Source organism: Etheostoma cragini, chromosome 22 (assembly GCF_013103735.1).
Source record: "Etheostoma cragini isolate CJK2018 chromosome 22, CSU_Ecrag_1.0, whole genome shotgun sequence".
NCBI lineage: Eukaryota > Metazoa > Chordata > Actinopteri > Perciformes > Percidae > Etheostoma > Etheostoma cragini.
The window spans coordinates 17,682,250-17,699,470 of record NC_048428.1 but is presented as its reverse complement, the minus strand read 5'-3'; the positions used below and the strand labels follow the sequence as shown (position 1 = coordinate 17,699,470).

Below are 17,221 nucleotides of genomic sequence, written 5' to 3'. Positions count from 1 at the left end.
AGCTCAACCTGCACAGTGGCAACAGCGCCCCCTACAGTCACAAGATACGGTGGTCACAGAATTTGGTGTTACACCGGTCTTAAACTTAAATGGTATTCTGTTCATGAACTTTAACAATAAATAATAATTACCGTTTGAACTCCTCGCACCTTCTAATAAAGGTTGTCTTCAGTGGGTCTGTGTTGGTTGCTGTGTCCGGCCGGAGCGTCAGTCCCAACACAACGGCGACAACAATCAGAAGGAGCCCCGCGACGACACCTAAAATAACACCGCGTCTCCTCCGGCTCTTCTCCTCAGGGCGACACGCTTCAGGATCCATTTGAATGCGAGATATTACAGTCGAAGTTCGGCTGTCAAACTCTTGTTTTACGTCGCTTGCGCTCGGGCTTCTATTTAAGGAGGAGGTCACTCACCGTGCTCGTGCGCTGGCTCGTGTCCATGTATGCTCTGCTCCAATCAGGAATGTCTGTTGAGGTGGAGCTGCCCAAACTGAGGTCCGAGGATCACAAAAAGACCCGTTAAGCAGTGAAGGAAGTAGACACATTTATTCAAGTTAAGCAACCTACACTTCGGTAGTATTTCAATTTTTTACACATACATCTCAGATGCTATTGTACTTCTCCACGTTTGATATCTGGTTATAAACGTTACTCTACAGATTCATTCACATCAATAATCCAAAATATGATCATCAAATACATTGTAATATAGGCCTATTACTCCGTCCCATAGCCTAGCCTACTTCTGTAATTTTACTAATGCATGGCTTGTATTATATAAATATAGTATTTAGTATAGTACAGCTGACAGTAAAAAAAATAATAATCTCTGATGGCAGAGACGCGACGGGAGTTGCATTTAACCGAGCATGTCTGAAACCTACGTTCACCAGAAATCTACTGGTTACTATGTAAGTACTATAAACCGAAGTTAAAAACAAACCTGAAGCTAAAGAAACCCTAAACGTTAACGGAACAGATCCGCAGACCCGATTGACTGCCTGCCTGACGGAGCGGGAGCGGCTGGAGAGAGAGAGAGAGAGAGAGAGAGAGAGAGCGAGAGAGAGATAGAGAGAGCGAGAGAGAGAGAGAGGCCGAGGGAGCGCATTTCTCTATGTTGTGTGTGTGTGTGTGAGATTGATCCGAGCATGTTTGTAGGCGGGGGGGCGCTGTGATTAACACAGAACGCTGCGCGGCCAGTTGAGGAGTTGTATTCAATCCGAGCACGGATATTAACTCATATTACTCGTAAAATACTTGTACTCGGCAAAAGTGCTTTATCCGTACCGGATACTCGGATCACCCCTAATAGTATTTGTAGAGTGTGGTATTCACAAACCAAAATAAAAATGTCACTATTCCACTTTTAATATGCTCGCGTGACAATAGCTTTAATATGTAGGGGTCCGCATCAGGCTGTATCCAGTAGCCTAAGTTAGAAATACTAAAGTCAAATAAAAATACTGAGTCTGCCCCATTCATTCTACACCCCTATTTTTTTTATATATCTTAATAATTCTATTTACTGTTTAATTGAATTTTCTGGAGTCTATAGCCTGATACATTTTCTTTTGTTTTTATTGACCTACTGCATTCAGCCTCAATGGTATACAGCTTACAGGGGCCTCCCTCGCCTACATTCAGAAAACACAAAAATATACATCATCAAATTCAGACCATTGTCATGTTTGTGTCTCTTCTGATTTTTTTATTTTTTTTATTTTTATTTTATTTATTTTATAAATTGGCTGCTCTTAGGGATGCCTACATAGCTCAGTTGGTAAAGCGGGCACCCCTATATAGAGGCTTACTCTTCATCGCAGCAGGCCAGGGTTCCACTCCAACCTGCGGCCCTTTGCTGCGTGTCATTCCCTCCTTTCCTGTCTTCAGCTTTCCTGCTGTGTGAAGTCCATGCAATGAAATGCTAATCAGCTGCTGAGAGACGATTGAGGGCTGTAAGTAAAAATCTGTGGAAAAGCCATCATAAGTGAACGTGCTGAGAAATGCTACAGACCTTTGAGCGCAAGCAAAACAAAAAGGTTAAACACTCCAGTAATTGGGTTCTTCCTCTGTATTGCAGGATGTGTAATGAGTTAAATATCCAATAATACAGGCTATTTATTTGGTGGATGCTTCCTGTGCTAATAAGCTTGTATAATTGACATGCATGATAATCAGTGGTGAAAAATAAGTACTACTAAGTATAAGTAAGACATCTGAGAAAGTAGTCATAATTATTTAAATAGGAACTTTCAAAGATGTACAAAATCCCAGAGTGCTTAGCTCTTAAAACCATAGCCTACTTCTTCAGCCACTGATAAGCATGGTTAAAAGTTCAAATTCAATTAGAAACTGTGGTTTTGACCCTACCAGGATGTTCCCATTGTAAAATTGAAAAATGCAAATAACTCAGGTTGCACAATGTAAATTGGTGTGTCAGAGCCTGATGAATTATACTTGTGAAAATTGAGCACCCTAAACAAAATACTTAACTTTTAACACCAGCTAATACAAGACGTTCAGGTTGTGCTGTATTTCTCTTGTGACATTTATCCCTTGAACACAGCAGACAGCAGGACAGACATGTCCAGACTTCTGTGAGGCACAGGGCTAATATGAGCTGCAGCACGGACAGGGCTTTAGAAATGGTAACGACCCACCTTGAGGCCATTAGGGCTCTCCCACACACAGTCACATTTAAATTGCATAATCCAGTCAATAAAACAGTAAAGCAGAAGCTTTTGAATTCAGAGGCAGATCAATTTTGCACTCCAAGAGACTCTCTGAACTAATGTGATCAATGACAACTGTGTTGTATAAAAGAAAAAGTCTTTAATTCAGGAAATCTTTTGAGCAGCCAGTTTAATTGTAGCCACCTTCAGATAATATCAGAACACATGCTATTCATTTAATTGTGAGGCCCTTTCTGTGTGAGAGGCTGTTTGCACATGTTTGGCAGGAGGAGTGTTGGGGGTTCTGGATACACTGAAGGATCATCAGGGTCCTGTGAAGAAACAGGATTTGTGTTACACCAGGGTACTTCGATCAGGAACCTCTTGGTCTATAAATCTGTCATTCTAGAGCAAAGAACATATTTTGTTGTTTAATTTGCAGGACATGTTGGACGTCACTTACTGGTCCTTGTCTGTGCAAGTCCAGCGGAAACCTCTGGACTGGAGGATCTGGATCAAGTCCACAATGGATCCTTCACTGCATGTTTCTCTGTAAAAGAAGAATGACAAGATACTTAATTTGTGGATATAAATAGTTACCAAGTCACCGTTTTTACAGCCTTTACTTACTGCAATATGAAAGGCTGATAATTCTTTAAAGACCGGCTATAATCCATTAATGGTTTATCAATCTATTAATCCAATAATTGGTCATACCAGGAAGCATACTCTTGTTATTCCAATATAGTGAGTCATACTGTAGATGTTGGTCATACTAGGTATTGGTGGACTTTATAGTAAGAAACTAAGTTTGCAGTTATAATTGTTAATGACGTAATAAATCAATTTAGATCCAGATTCTTCCGATTTTTTCCAGAAGTCTTCTTGGTAAATGAAAGAGCTAAAAAAAAAAAAAAAGTGAACCTGGCAGAGGAATTTTTCACAACATGATTTTTATTCACTGCTTACAACTAACCTATAAATCATTGACATGAAGTGATAAGTAATTAGTAACAACTTAAAAAAAAAAAAACCTTTATAAAGGATCACTTGTTGTGAAGTGGTACTGTTTTATGTGAAAGTAACATTTTACTATGATACAAAATATCAGCTGTTTTTATCCTCACATAAACGGCCCCTCTAGATTGGTCACCACCTTTATGTTGACATAATTCACCCTGTGTGGGTTCAGACTGTCCAGTTCAACACTTCCAAACATGCTGTGAGATAAAAAAAAAAAAAGATTATTTTGTACATACTCAAACACAATTGCTAAAAAAAGTTTTTTTATCACTTTCTTTTTACCTTTTCCTACCGAAAGCGTTGACAATGGACCCATTCAGTAAGACTGTGATGTTGCCACATGCCATTTCTGCAAACTAACAAATGGGTGAAGGAAGTCTCATGAGTGTAATTATTCCAATGCTGGTTTTGGAGCAATATGTTGCATGTGAATGAAAAATAAAACAGCTGTGTCTTGGACATTAAACTCACATTCTGCGAGGCTAGCCTCCACAAGGAATACACCGGATGATTCCTACATGCCGACCACTCTGGACAAGAGCTGAAATCAAAACCTGCCAAATCCACAGCTATCAGTTAAAACCAGGTTGATACTTTTAAATGAGACATGACTGAATAGTGAGAAAAAAAGTTTACAGCAGGTGAAATGTTGACGCAACGACATGTAGTTAATAACTCCGCTCTACACCTGTATTAAAAAAATACATGCGGAAACAGTAAAATCCCGGTGCTACCAAGATCTGTCCTACTTTTCCTAATTCTAAAAGCACACGAATGAAAGCAAAATTGATTACACTTTTTGTTGTCAAGATTTTAAAGGAATTGTTACGGAAGAAAATTGTTTGCTAATTTACACATCCAGCAGTTAAGAAGCACCATTGCCATTTGTTTGGATTCATGTTTGTATCCACTTGATGACTTTAAGTCCAATATTATACCTCTTTAACCTCTGCTTTTGGTCTCAACCAACACATAAAAGCGAAATATTTGAGTTTTTAGCTGCTATATGCTCCAATATGTTCCACAGCTAGTTGCTAACTCAGTCTGTCTGCTGTTGGCTGCTGAGCAGGAAGGATACAGCACAGGGGGGATTTTTTCAGTACCCTTTCAGTACTGTAAAGCAGCGGGTTGTAAAACAAAAACAATGGGCTGAAAGACGCTAAAACGCTTTCTAGAGCTGAGTGGAACGGCAGTTTGTCCAGCTAATATGAGTGACCCCATATTACAGTACAAGTTTTCATTTAATCCATATATATATATATATATCATTGTATCCAGTTTCTGCATCAGGATTGTAAATGCAAAAATCTACTCTGCGTTGTTTGTGACATGATGCAATATAGCACAACAAGTGTGACATAACAGGTTCATTTAAAGGTCTCAATTGTGTTGACAGAGAACTATTAGTGGTTTATTGTAACATTAAATGCAAGTAGATGAAAAATGTATACAATGTATATAAAGTATATATGTATAGACTTTTTCAATAAAATCCCATTGCTAGGCAACAGCCAGGCCCCTTGTTAACTTCAGTTGATGTCATTCACATCCATTGCAACAGGTAATCAACTTGGGGAAATTTAGAACGTTTCTATTTACAACTGTGAAATGGAATATCAGATAAGAAGTAGGCTTTACCAGTGACAGCTCAAATTAGCCGAAAATAATCAAATCAGTCCTTGTTTTTAAATAATATATTTGATTGTGTACGTTTGGTACCTTAAGCCACCAAAATTCAGTTACAGGAAATGTTATATCATGGTTGAGTCTCTGCAGACCTCTTCAAAGGATCACAAGATAGATGGGAGGGTTTGTATAATCACTAATTGAACAGGAGAGAAGCAAACTGTCCTTCTGCTACTACCAGGAATTTTCTCTAAGCTGTAAATGTTTCTGAAGAGACAGTGCCTCTTTGCTTGTCATTCAGTTATCTCTGTCTTGTTAAAAGTAGAAAAATCTACCGGAATCTTTCTCTTGTCCACACCAGATGAGGTCGTTGAACATGTAGCCAGCCAGTGTGTCCTCCAGGGTCCAGAAGTGACGTACAACAGCTGCATAGCTGTGCATCAGCGTCCTGGTTTTACTCCAGAAGAGGAACTGAAGAGAATAAATAATGATAAAGTAGCTTAAGTCTTTAGAGATGTTTAAATCTGATGAAAAATGATGAACATGGATCTCATTTTGAATGGTGTGGTGAAAGTAGCCCAGTCCGTAGGGAGTTGGGTTGGGAACCGGAGGATCACTGGTTCAAGTCCCTGTCCTGCATCCTCCTGGGCACTGCCAAGGTGTTCCTAAGCAAGGCACCAAACCCCCTGCCCATCCAGAAGCCACAGCCCACTCACTCTGACATCTCTCCAATTGTGCATGTATAGGACCTGAGCGTGTTTGTATTTCAGGACTGTGTGTAGTGTAGTGGTTCTCAACCTGGGGGTCGCAAGACCATTTCTAGGGGTCGGCAGATGAGGGATGTTGGGGAGAACAACACAAACACAAACCTCATTATTCTGGGGGTCACAACTCAAAAAAGGTCGGGAACTACTGGTGTAGTGTGTAAACCAATGACTTGTAAATTGGAAAAAAAAGTATTAAAAAAAAGGAAAAGAATAAAGACAGAGCTCTTACTCACCCTATCACAGGGCCAGCTCTGTGACATGGCGTAAAACATGTAACGATAATGCTCCACCGTCACATTACAAGAGGACTGACCGACAACCGCCTCTTCAAACTGTCTCCAGATCTCCTCACAGTCCAACCTACATATAAAAATGAAATGGATCTTAATTTTACTTTAGGGCTGTAGCAATGAAGTGTCTTTTTTGATTATTAGTTGTTCCACTTACATGCTTAATCAAGAAAAAATTGTATATTTTAATACCATGTAAACATGGATGGATCACCCTTTGTGATCCAACAAAAGTGATTACTGTTCAACTCTTCAAAAGCAAACCAATTGATTTCTACTAAGGTGAATTAAGTCATGAAAACAATGAGAATTTCCCATGAAATAAATTTTCTTTCCATAGAAAAGTGTAACACTTGAACTTGTTTACCAATTACCTTTTTTTCTACACAGAGAAGAAAAGAGCTCATTCATCATCACATAAAAACAAGTTTACCTGCCCTTTATGTGGGCGTTGACAGTGGCCTGATCATTTGCCAGCAAAGATTCTTCTGCTTTGGGAGGTTAAGAGGCTCAATTTGAGTCCAACTCAAAATTAGAAATGTTAGGACATGAGTTTAAAGCACAGTACCTCAAACTGGGGTTAACTAGTGTGATGTAATTGTAACACCTTCCAACTACAATGTGTTTAATGTTGGCTGTAGTCCCCAGCTGTGTGCTCAGTTGACCGGGGCAGAGCAGGAACATAAAAAAACCTTTTGGAAAGCGGACACAAAGAGGGATAAATACATTATGTATAACACTTGGGATGGGTGCATTACCAGGAAGAAAGGGAAAGAAGAAAATGTGGGAAAGTTACTTACATGCTGTCACACTGGCCTTAAAAGGAGATACCCTGGAATGCCCCAGCCTCATGTTTAGGCATGCCTTAATCCGTCTCACTGTAGATCGACAGCAATAAAACATTTCCCATCAATTTTGAATTTGACTCCAGGTCAGCAGCAAACCTGGCAGCTGTTCAGATTCCTTGCAGGTGATTTAAACAATTAACGGTAGCTGACATTTAGATATCAATACACCTCTGAGCATGTCAAGGAGATACACAAAATATACACATTTTTGTTTTAAATTACAATGGCTACATCATGCAGTTGTAAAATATGTGAACAAACATGCCAGGTTTTGCAACCCTATGAGGAAACATAGAAGTAAATGCTCACCGTTTTCCATGTAAGAGGTTAAATTGCAACAAATGGCTTCGCGGTTGTGATGTTAAAAACTTTGCTCAGATGAGAATATGGCACAATTTGAGTGCTGGTGTGGTTTAATGTGTATCTCCCAGTCACGGCTAATGGCGGACAAGCCCAAGAGACTTGTCTTTATAGCTGGACACAAACAGCTCCTAATCATTCCACAGATAAGTCATAATAAGGGACATAAGGGACAGATTCACTGTTTTTTACCCCAGCCTCCTGTCACAGATAGTTAATCCACATGACTTCCATTATGGTACCAATAAGAATCTCCCCACACAGAGTGTTCCCTGTTCTTTGGGTCATGGTGTGATAGGCTGGATGAGGACAAATGCGTTGTTACTGGATACGCTGAATTATGAAATTCAATAGGGAAATTTGTACAGTATACTTCAAAATGAGCCCACAGTATGAGGTTGAATGTTACAGAACGGCACTGGAGGTTGGACCCAAAAGCAGATGACTACATAAGATAAATGATAAAGAAATTTATTACGTGAAACTATGCACAATAATTGCCCAGGTGACAACAGGAGAGGAGTGGGTCGAGGAGTTTAAACAGTTTAAAGCCTAAGGCGTCATACCCAATGAGAATCAAATCAGACTCTGCTCAGCTCAGCTCTGGTTAAATGCAGATGTTGCGCAAGCTAAAAACGGTTAAACAGTTTACGACATAACTGTCATACTGAAATTTGTGAAATCAATGAAATAATACATTTTTCTCAATGACAACCCATCTTCCTGATCTCCAGAGAATGAACTGTAAAAACTTTGATCCCCTCACTTTTCATCAAGTGAATATCATTAGGTTAAAATTTCATTCTTTGCAATACTTCCAATTAACAATAATATCAGCCTCAGGTTCAATTTTTGTTTAGTGCCAATTGGCAAATGTTAGCATGCTGAAACTTTGGTTGACATTACACCTGCTAAACATCAGCATGTTTTGGTGCTGATTTGCATCTTCACGAAGCAAGAGCATGGCTGCAGACTGCTAAATCTAGGTCAGATTAAACCGTGGAAGTACTCATCGGGTTGTGACAAAATTGATGAAAGGATAGGTTTCATCACTAACGTCTTGTGTTTTTAAAATATCACAGATTTGCCAAAGAGGCACAATGCAATTACCCGTCAAAAGTAACATGGCATAAAGTATTTGGCTGTGAGGGGACTGCATCCTACATCTGATACTTTCCCCTCTATTTTCTCTAGCTACTATTGATTACAGATTATTTAAGATTGTTAAGTGTGAGTGCTAAAGTGTGAATGAAACTATTAACATGAAATGGCCTGATCTGACCTGTCTGATTGACCTTGTATACTGATTAGTACAGTATATTTATTATGTTTTTGTTCCGTGTAGTACTCACAGAAACATTGTAGGGAATCAAAGAGAGACCCTAGATGGTTTCATCTCATGTCGCCTGTCACCCGATATATAGAATGTGTGAATTGGGTGAATGGGATTCTCCTTATGCTGCCTTGTCTTAAAATATACCAGAAAGCATTGCCCTGTGTTGGAGGAATTAGATTTATGTTGCCTAACCGTTGCCAGACTTCTCATTAACTGCTGATGATGATTTGGAATTTCTGCCGTCTCTTTGCAAGATAAAGGCCATCTGAGGTTAAATCTGTAAGTTAGCGTGGATGAGATAGTGCCCTTGTGTTTTTTAAAGCTAATTGGGTTTTTAGCGCTTTCCACAGGAGGGCAGATTGTTTTCGAGAGGTTAATAACAGAATGTAGCCTCAAAGAAAAGGATGCCCAAATCTGATTCAGAGCCAAAAGCACTCTTTCATACATTCTCTACTGCTCCAGTGACAAAGTGAAATGCACTCACATTGCATAGGCAGTGGTGAGATGTAACTAAATAGACTACATTTACACCAGTACTGTACTTAAGTCCAATTTGAGGTACTTGTAATTTACTTGAGTATTTACATTTTATGTGTACTTCACACTTCTACTAGTGCATCATTTTGGAGGAAAATATTGTACTTTTTACTGCACTGCATTTGTCTGACAACTTATACTTTTCAGATTTAGAGTAGAAACACAAAATATATATTAAAATACATTTCAATATATTATTATAGGTTAAGCTAACTAACTAAGCTATACGAAATGTTTAAAATTAGCTCCACCTTTACAGCTGCAACGTTAAAAGGATGACACATTAATGCATCAATAATCATAGTGCACTAATATGATGAATTTGGCCTTTGTGCATGAAGACTTTTACTTTCACTACTTTAAGTATACTTTGTACTTTTACTTGAGAAATGTTTTGAATGCAGAACTTTTACTTGTAGTTAGTTTACACTGAAACATATATTTTACTTTAGAAAAGCTCTGAATATTTGTCCGCCCCTGCACACAGGACTTTGGTGAAAATTTGCTATAATAATCACCATACCCTACTGTATATGTGCAGATTTGCTTCTTAAAAGAAGCAACATCTTGCTATTAAGGGATGTTTGGGAATTACTAAGTCAAGTAAAAGCTCTCAATACTTCTTCCACCACCGCAACTAGACTTTTAGGAAGATTTGCTATTACTTACTAAATAATAAGTAAATAGTAGTAGTCTATGTGTATATTTTCTTCTTGAAAGCAGAAATAACATTAATGAATTATTCATTCAAATAAAAGGAAGGTTAAAGATGCTCTAAGCGATTGTGGTTGACATCCCTTCTTATTGATGTTAAAAGTATTTTCAAACAAATGAGGCTAACTTGCCCCTCCCTCCTCTTCATCGCGTCCCCCTGCTCCCCTACATGCTTCCGCACACTGACTTTGTGTAAAAGAGCTAACGTTAACGTTAATTTAGCTGACAACTTTTGCATCGTTATAACAGATTGAACCTGTCTTGCTTCTTAATTACCTTTTCCAGAAAGGTAGAAAAGCAGAAAAGCAACCAATTCTTATTTTTTTTTACATTTCTTATTTTTACTTTACTAAAAATGGCTATAATACAACATAACATTAACTATTTCACTCAAATAAAACGTTAACACATTAGTGTAGACTATTTATTTAGGAATGTGGGTTTCATTTGTCAATCCCCCCAGGAGATGTTCTAGGCCTATATGACATGTTCATGACAAGTCAACAAAGCCCTACAAACTCTACAAGACCAGCAGGCACAAATAAAAACAAAAACTCTCAGGAAATGCAGAAAAGCAGGGCGACCTCTAGCTCACCCAGTAACAGTGACCCCATGTAGGCTGAGGCCTTTGCAGCGGCCCGGGTTCAAGTCCAACCTGGGGCCCTTTGCTGCGTGTCATTCCCCAGTCTAAAAAAAAAAAGCAGAAAAGCAACCAATTCTTACTTTTTACATTTACCAAAAAATTACTAAAATACCTGTGTAGTACTGATGTCTTCAAAGAAACAATTGCACATAGACTAATTGCATATTGTGCTTGTCTAGATTACTGGGAATATATTTGGACATGGATTTCATCCTTAAATGGCGACACAATTTGAAACAACACCCGAAATCTTCACTAACGTAAATCTGTATGACAAGGCAGTCAATATATTTGTCTATGATCCCAGTGTTGTGTTGCTGTTGCTGTGTCTGCTGCTGCCACCTTCTGGCCTAAGAGGGTCTATCTATGCTGGAGGTACCCAAACCTTTTATGGCAAGCAATGGTGATTTCCTCCATGCAACAGTTTAAACTAAAATTACCTTCATAGATATATTTTATAAAGATTACTTTTAAATGCCCTAAAACCCACAGACAATATTGATGTAAAGTAGGGCTATGTGTTCTATTTGAACTTTGATATAGGCACACATTATCAAATACAAATAGGCAGAGACATAAAACCTCATACGTGAAGGAAATCATGCATTGTTGCCTCCTCTCTTTCTGACAACATGGACAAATTGTTATATGTACAATTTCCTGTGAGCATGAATGACAGCCTTTGTTAGCCAATAAAAACGGTGAGTTGACATCCGGCGGCATTTATTGTCCAATAAGAATGAGAGCTACTTCTAGTCCCACCCTATTGTAAGCTAGCTAAAATTCAACAGAAGTCACGTCAGTCCAACTGGAGGCTGGTTGAGTTAGCTAGCTTTGGAACCTTTATGCCTCTACTACTGTAACGTTAGCTAGCTAATTACAACGTAAACCAAGACATTAGCTACATGGCTGTCTGGCTAAACCGTTAATTGTACGTTTTTAACCGTAACTTCATAATGCTTTGTGCCAGTTTATTCGTTCAAAAGAGCTAACGTTAGCGTTAATTTAGCTGACAACTTTTGCATCGTGATAACAGATTGAACCTGTCTTGCTTCTTAATTACCTTTTCCAGCCAGCTGCTCATCGGCTGTAAATGTAACCGCTACTTTCAATGTAAATTAACCTTCTGTGTCGCTTTTCCTTAACAGGAACCTAACGTTACAATCTGTAACTAACGCTATCTGGGAATATAACATTATTCAAGGTTACTCCTCATCCCTAACTTTAGTCCCGAATCAACATGAGTGATCCTTGGCAAGAGTGCATGGATCACTGTGTGGAGGTCACCAAAAAGGCTGGGAGGGTGAGTCAATCCTAGCTACTGTAACTGCTTCTTCTTTAAATGCTATGGTCCTGAAATAACCTGTGGTACAATATAATCTTAGCATAAGTTTTGATTCCAGTTTTATCTTTATTGCATGCACCAGTATAACTTGCAAGTCAAGTCATTTTATTTACAGAGCACACTTAAAACCAACCTTCCAGGTATATGATATCATTTTAAAAGTCTAATATTGCACATGGTCATGTTAAGATAATTATTTACAACATTCACATGTAGTACAATAACAAAGGCGTTACTGTTGACAGCTTAAAACATTTGTTTTCAGAAATCAGAATCTGAAAAAGGTTATTGCCACATTAGGGCTGGGCAAAGGGAGAACATTTAATAATACAATATTTTTGACCAAATACCTCAATGTCGAAACCGTAACGATATTGTATTGTTCACTATTGGTGCTTTCACAAAATATTTACACAATCAGATTTTTGATTAATAATCATCAGTAATGTGGATATAATGACTAAGTGGGTAAAGACAAATAAGAGAACAATTACAACAGTCTGGTAATATTAGAAAATGACATCATTTTACTGTAATGCATCCTTTAAAACCAGGAAGACACCACTTATGCCACATTACAATCTTATGATATCCAAAATCGAAGACAATATCTAGTCTCATATCACCATATTGATAAAATAGCGATATTGCCCAGCTCTATGCCACAATAATTACACTTACGTGGAATTTGCTTTGGTGGATGGTGCAAACATGAAGAAACAAACATATTAAACAATAAAATTAAATAAACAATAAATACAATAAAGTATAAATAAAAAATAACTGTTGAATAGGAAAAGAATAAAAAAAAGGCTGAATGGGTTGAGAGCCAATAGGGCTTCACCATATGAGATGAAAAAAGGTCAGTTTTCCATTTAACATTAATTGCAAATGTTTCCAGTAATATTTGACGTTTTAAATGATTCCAAGACGAGTCTTTGTAGAACAAAACTGCAGTTTTGCCAAGTTCAAAACAGACTCGGGCAACTCTGAAGTTGAATATTTTTATAATATCGGGACAAAGAGCTGTTAGAAACAGCGGTACGCATTTCACAGAGATAGACAGGAAATGACCAAACATGGCTTTGAGGCTGAGAAAGTACATGTAACCCTTCCTCTGTATTATCCAGTTTAATATCGACAAATTACGGTGATGAGTTTGTGATACAACATTCAAAATAAAACAAAGGGATGAACAATAGACAGAATAAAGTAGACTGAACAAGACCTTGTCTTGCTGCAAAGAAAAAGCATTTCTTAAAACCTGAAGAATAAGGGTTTACAATAAGTTTCTTTTTTATGTTATAAATGTGAGTGGAAAGTTCCATTGTCATCCAGTTATATTGTATTGAGGCTCTTACTAATCCGTTCCATGTGAGGTTTAAAGACCGTTATCTACTTGTCTTTTGGAAAGTTACAGTAATGTGTAATAAAAACGACAGACTTGGAGCTTACACCTAATCATCTCTGACCCATTACTGCCAACCGTATGTAACCATTACACACACCACCTTCTGCTTAACTGAGGCAGCAGATGTGGTTAGTCATCCAAAGATTTCCTTTTCGGAGTTTCTTATTGTTGTGATTCTGCCAGATGATCCGCGAGGCGCTCCAGAAAGACATCACCGTCATGCACAAGAGCTCACCAGTTGACCTGGTGACTGAGACGGACCAGAAAGTGGAACAGCTCATTATCGCCTCCATCAAGGAAAAATACCCCACTCATAGGTATTAAACCAGCAAAAATGGACGGTATATGAACCGTGTTTCAGTTACCTGAAACCTCAAAGGGTATTTTCATGCTATTATTTTTATTTTGAACTTTATCATGACATTTAATGCTTCATTCCCTTTGCTATTCTGGTTTGCACTGTGGATGATAGTTTTCTATACCTACTATGTTTAATGACGCATGCTCACACTCTTGCTCTCATCACTAATCGTAGCAGCGCAGTAGCCAAGAATGTAAAAGTAGTGATGCCATGAGTCACAAAAAGAAACACATATTTAAACACACACAAAAAGTATTTAAATCTTAGAAAAAAATGGATTTTAAATATTATATTTATTCAGTTTACGGTCAATATGAAGATCTTAATGCTGTTGCAAAGCCTTCTCTACAATGCCTGAAATACATTCTAGTGGGTAAATGCTAAATCCTTTTGTTCATTTATTTAATTTTGTTAGACTAGAAGTAGTCCAAATTAAATCGTATTGATCTTAAAATACTGGAATCAGCCAGTCATATATCCACCAAGACATATTGCAGAATGTTAACTTGCTCCAGGATCCAAACATTGCTTGAAATCCCAGAAAAGAATACGTTTTACATGACCCCAGTGGTAGCTACGGCTACACGGGATACTACCTCATATCACGTAGTATAGACTCAGTAGTTGTATTAAGTTTACAGCTGAGATAGCAGTCGTATGATGCATACATTAATAGTTTATTTTCTCTTTTGTCTGTGTGATTTTGAAGCTTCATAGGTGAGGAGTCAGTAGCAGCAGGCGCTCCCAGTGTTCTAACGGACAATCCTACATGGATCATCGACCCTATTGATGGTACCACCAACTTTGTTCACAGGTACTGTAGAAACCATTGAGAAACGTGATAAGACACTGGATTTGTTTTTATCTTTGTCGCTCCTCATCTATTCTTATCTTTTAATTAGGTTCTCTCTTGGCGTGTCCTCTCTGTCGGGGATAATTAGAACACGTAGATGAAACTGAACTGATCAGAGTAAATGGATTCCCCTGAGCTTAAACCTAAAGGGAGTTCATTAAAGGACTGTTTTTATATCGTAAATGTCTTCTGTGCAGGTTCCCATTTGTGTCTGTATCAATTGGCTTCACTGTGAAGAAAGAGGTAGGTTTTATTATCTGTGAATCACGTTTTTTTCTTAATTAAAGGAATCATTAACATACAGTTCTACTCATAAGTTTATGAACCCGTGTTAAAAATGACTAAAAAGAGGAATAAAAAATGGGATCTCAATGCCTTAATTTAAAAGACACCAGTTTTCATTCTTTGTGAATGAATAATATATTGTAAATACATTTTTTGTCTTAAAATACAGGAGAAATAGGTATTCACATCCCTATGTTAAATTCCCATAGAGACAGGCAGATGTTTATTATTAAAGGCCAGTTATTTCATGGATCCAGGTTACTGTGCATCCTGATTAAGTTCCCTTGGCCTTTGGAAATAAAATAACCCCCCGTCATCACATACCCTTCACCATTTGGCTTGATTTGCATTGAGAGATGATTTTATGAAAGATACTCTCTAGGTATGGTGAAGGGTATGTGATGATGATGTGTGGGGGTGGGGTGATATTTTAATTCCAAAGGCCAAGGGAACTTTTTCAGGATGCATTATATCCTGGATCCATGCCTGTTTTTATGGGAATTTGCCATAGGTGTGACTCTAAGGGACATAAAGTTTGGATTTGTACAAATTTATTTAAATAGGGTATTAAGATCAAGTTCCAAAAGATTTTTTTTTAGTCAACTGTTTCATGAATATGTAAACCTATGAGCACAACTGTAGTAATTGCCATAATAACCCAGTGAATTTCTGATGAGTAGTACAGTAGTTTTCTCTATTTATGTCTTTTCTTAATATCTCATGTTTCTCTCGGTCTCAGATAGAGTTTGGGGTTGTCTACAGCTGCATCGAGGACAAAATGTACACAGCACGGAAAGGGAATGGGGCATTCTGCAATGGAGACCCGATTAAAGTGTCAGGACAAGAAGGCAAATATTGATAACGCCATTAAGTTTCAGTGTTGCAGTTTTTAACCACACCAGCAGATGGAAGCACTATCCCAGCCAGAATACCAGCTTGTTACAGCTCTGCACAGTGAAACCTCCGAGACAGTGCCAACTGATGCTTGGGTCTGCAGCGTACACAAGCTGTCATTAGTTAACTGATCTTTTTTTGTGTTTTCATCCAAGATATAAGCCAATCTCTGGTACTAACAGAAATGGGCTTCAGGAAGAATCCGGAGCATTTCAAAACAATGTTGGCCAACATCAAGACCATCCTCACCATCCCTGTGCATGGGTAAATATACGCATTTGCACAAGTTGTACTTTTTGAACATTTCACCTAGGGCTGCACAATTAATCAAATTTTAATCACGATCACGATTTGGACTTCCCACGATCAATTCTAATTTCAGTCTTGTTTGATCTGGGGACTCCCGTGAGTAGTACTTCAGCAAACATCCCTTGAGCAGCTACTTTATCAGGAATACAAAATATTTTAACTGTCATTTCTCTTCACAGTGCATCCAAACAAACAAATGATACAGAAGTCGGTTAGAAATAATTGCAGCCACATCTTGATTTTATGTTGTACACAGTAGTTTTGCACACAATAGCAACGCACTTTGGAGGTGTGCTGCCTGTCCCCTTCAGCTCTCTGTGGCTGCTCTTTATCCTTCTGTTACACACTTACAAATTATCCACTAATTAAAAATGCTGAAAATGACCATTGTCTGTGTTTTATAGACAATCTTTCTGGGAATGATCGTTTGTTAGCTTTAACCTCTGAGACATAAGTTGATACATTGTTTCCTTTGTCTGCCCCCCCCGTTTCTCTAACTTCACAAAACCATCTGTCGTGTGCAGTCAAATGCTGATCAGACATCCCGTTTACATCCACAGTATCCGCTCCCCAGGCAGTGCAGCTGTCAACATGTGTTTGGTAGCGTGCGGATCGGCTGATGCTTACTACCACATGGGCATCCACTGCTGGGACATGGCTGGAGGGGCAGCGGTTGTTACTGAAGCTGGAGGAGTTATCATGGACATTTCAGGTGAGTCACCGGAACAAAACTAGAGCTCTTTTGCTAAACCTTTGAGAGGTTCCTGAGGACTCACTCATTCAAATCTAGGTAGTGGGCAACCTAGGGATTTTCTCATGGAAAAATTGCTGAAGGAGATTGCTCCACAGAACAAAGCAGCGAGAATGGGCTGCTGTTCTTTCAGCACAAACACAACTGAAGTTATGTTAATGAGTTATTTTTACTGTTACCAATTCTCGTTGTTATTG

At 38.3% G+C, this 17,221-nt stretch overlaps 3 protein-coding genes and 2 long non-coding RNA genes across 8 annotated transcripts in view; 2 read left to right on the top strand and 3 right to left on the bottom strand.

Annotated features, from left to right (window-relative positions):
- The window catches only part of LOC117937841 (ADP-ribosyl cyclase/cyclic ADP-ribose hydrolase 1-like), an 8,621-nt gene extending 8,200 nt beyond the window's left edge, over nt 1-421 (bottom strand). The window contains exon 1 of the mRNA XM_034862087.1: nt 132-421. Within this exon, the coding sequence (XP_034717978.1) occupies nt 132-319 (188 nt within the window). The 5' untranslated portion in view covers nt 320-421. The remainder of the gene's footprint in view (nt 1-131) is intronic.
- LOC117937845 overlaps nt 1-17,221 on the top strand; it is a 456,187-nt gene that overhangs the window by 382,413 nt on the left and 56,553 nt on the right. The window lies entirely within an intron of this gene.
- LOC117937835 (ADP-ribosyl cyclase/cyclic ADP-ribose hydrolase 1-like) lies at nt 2,844-7,755 on the bottom strand. The gene is made up of 10 exons (XM_034862074.1): nt 7,535-7,755; nt 7,178-7,255; nt 6,946-7,069; nt 6,321-6,447; nt 5,656-5,791; nt 4,166-4,248; nt 3,977-4,050; nt 3,799-3,891; nt 3,135-3,221; nt 2,844-3,003 (listed from the first exon to the last, which is right to left on the bottom strand). Exons 1-10 carry the CDS (start codon nt 7,542-7,544, stop codon nt 2,904-2,906), a joined length of 912 nt encoding a protein of 303 aa, XP_034717965.1. The 5' UTR covers nt 7,545-7,755; the 3' UTR covers nt 2,844-2,903.
- Nucleotides 11,599-17,221, top strand: part of LOC117937839 (inositol monophosphatase 1-like) — an 8,234-nt gene continuing 2,611 nt past the window's right edge. Inside the window, exons 1-8 of one of the 4 annotated variants that reach the window (XM_034862084.1) lie at nt 11,599-11,629; nt 11,964-12,118; nt 13,755-13,888; nt 14,642-14,746; nt 14,983-15,028; nt 15,810-15,918; nt 16,120-16,228; nt 16,834-16,985. In XM_034862084.1, coding sequence (XP_034717975.1) covers nt 12,056-12,118; nt 13,755-13,888; nt 14,642-14,746; nt 14,983-15,028; nt 15,810-15,918; nt 16,120-16,228; nt 16,834-16,985 — 718 coding nt within the window. In that variant the 5' untranslated portion in view covers nt 11,599-11,629; nt 11,964-12,055. Of the gene's footprint in view, nt 11,747-11,782; nt 12,119-13,754; nt 13,889-14,641; nt 14,747-14,982; nt 15,029-15,809; nt 15,919-16,119; nt 16,229-16,833; nt 16,986-17,221 lie in introns of those variants that run through there. The other 3 variants (XM_034862083.1, XM_034862086.1, XM_034862085.1) reach the window with 3 other exon arrangements.
- LOC117937847 overlaps nt 15,459-17,221 on the bottom strand; it is a 21,955-nt gene continuing 20,192 nt past the window's right edge. The window contains exon 4 of the long non-coding RNA XR_004655269.1: nt 15,459-15,556. This is a non-coding gene — a long non-coding RNA (uncharacterized LOC117937847). The remainder of the gene's footprint in view (nt 15,557-17,221) is intronic.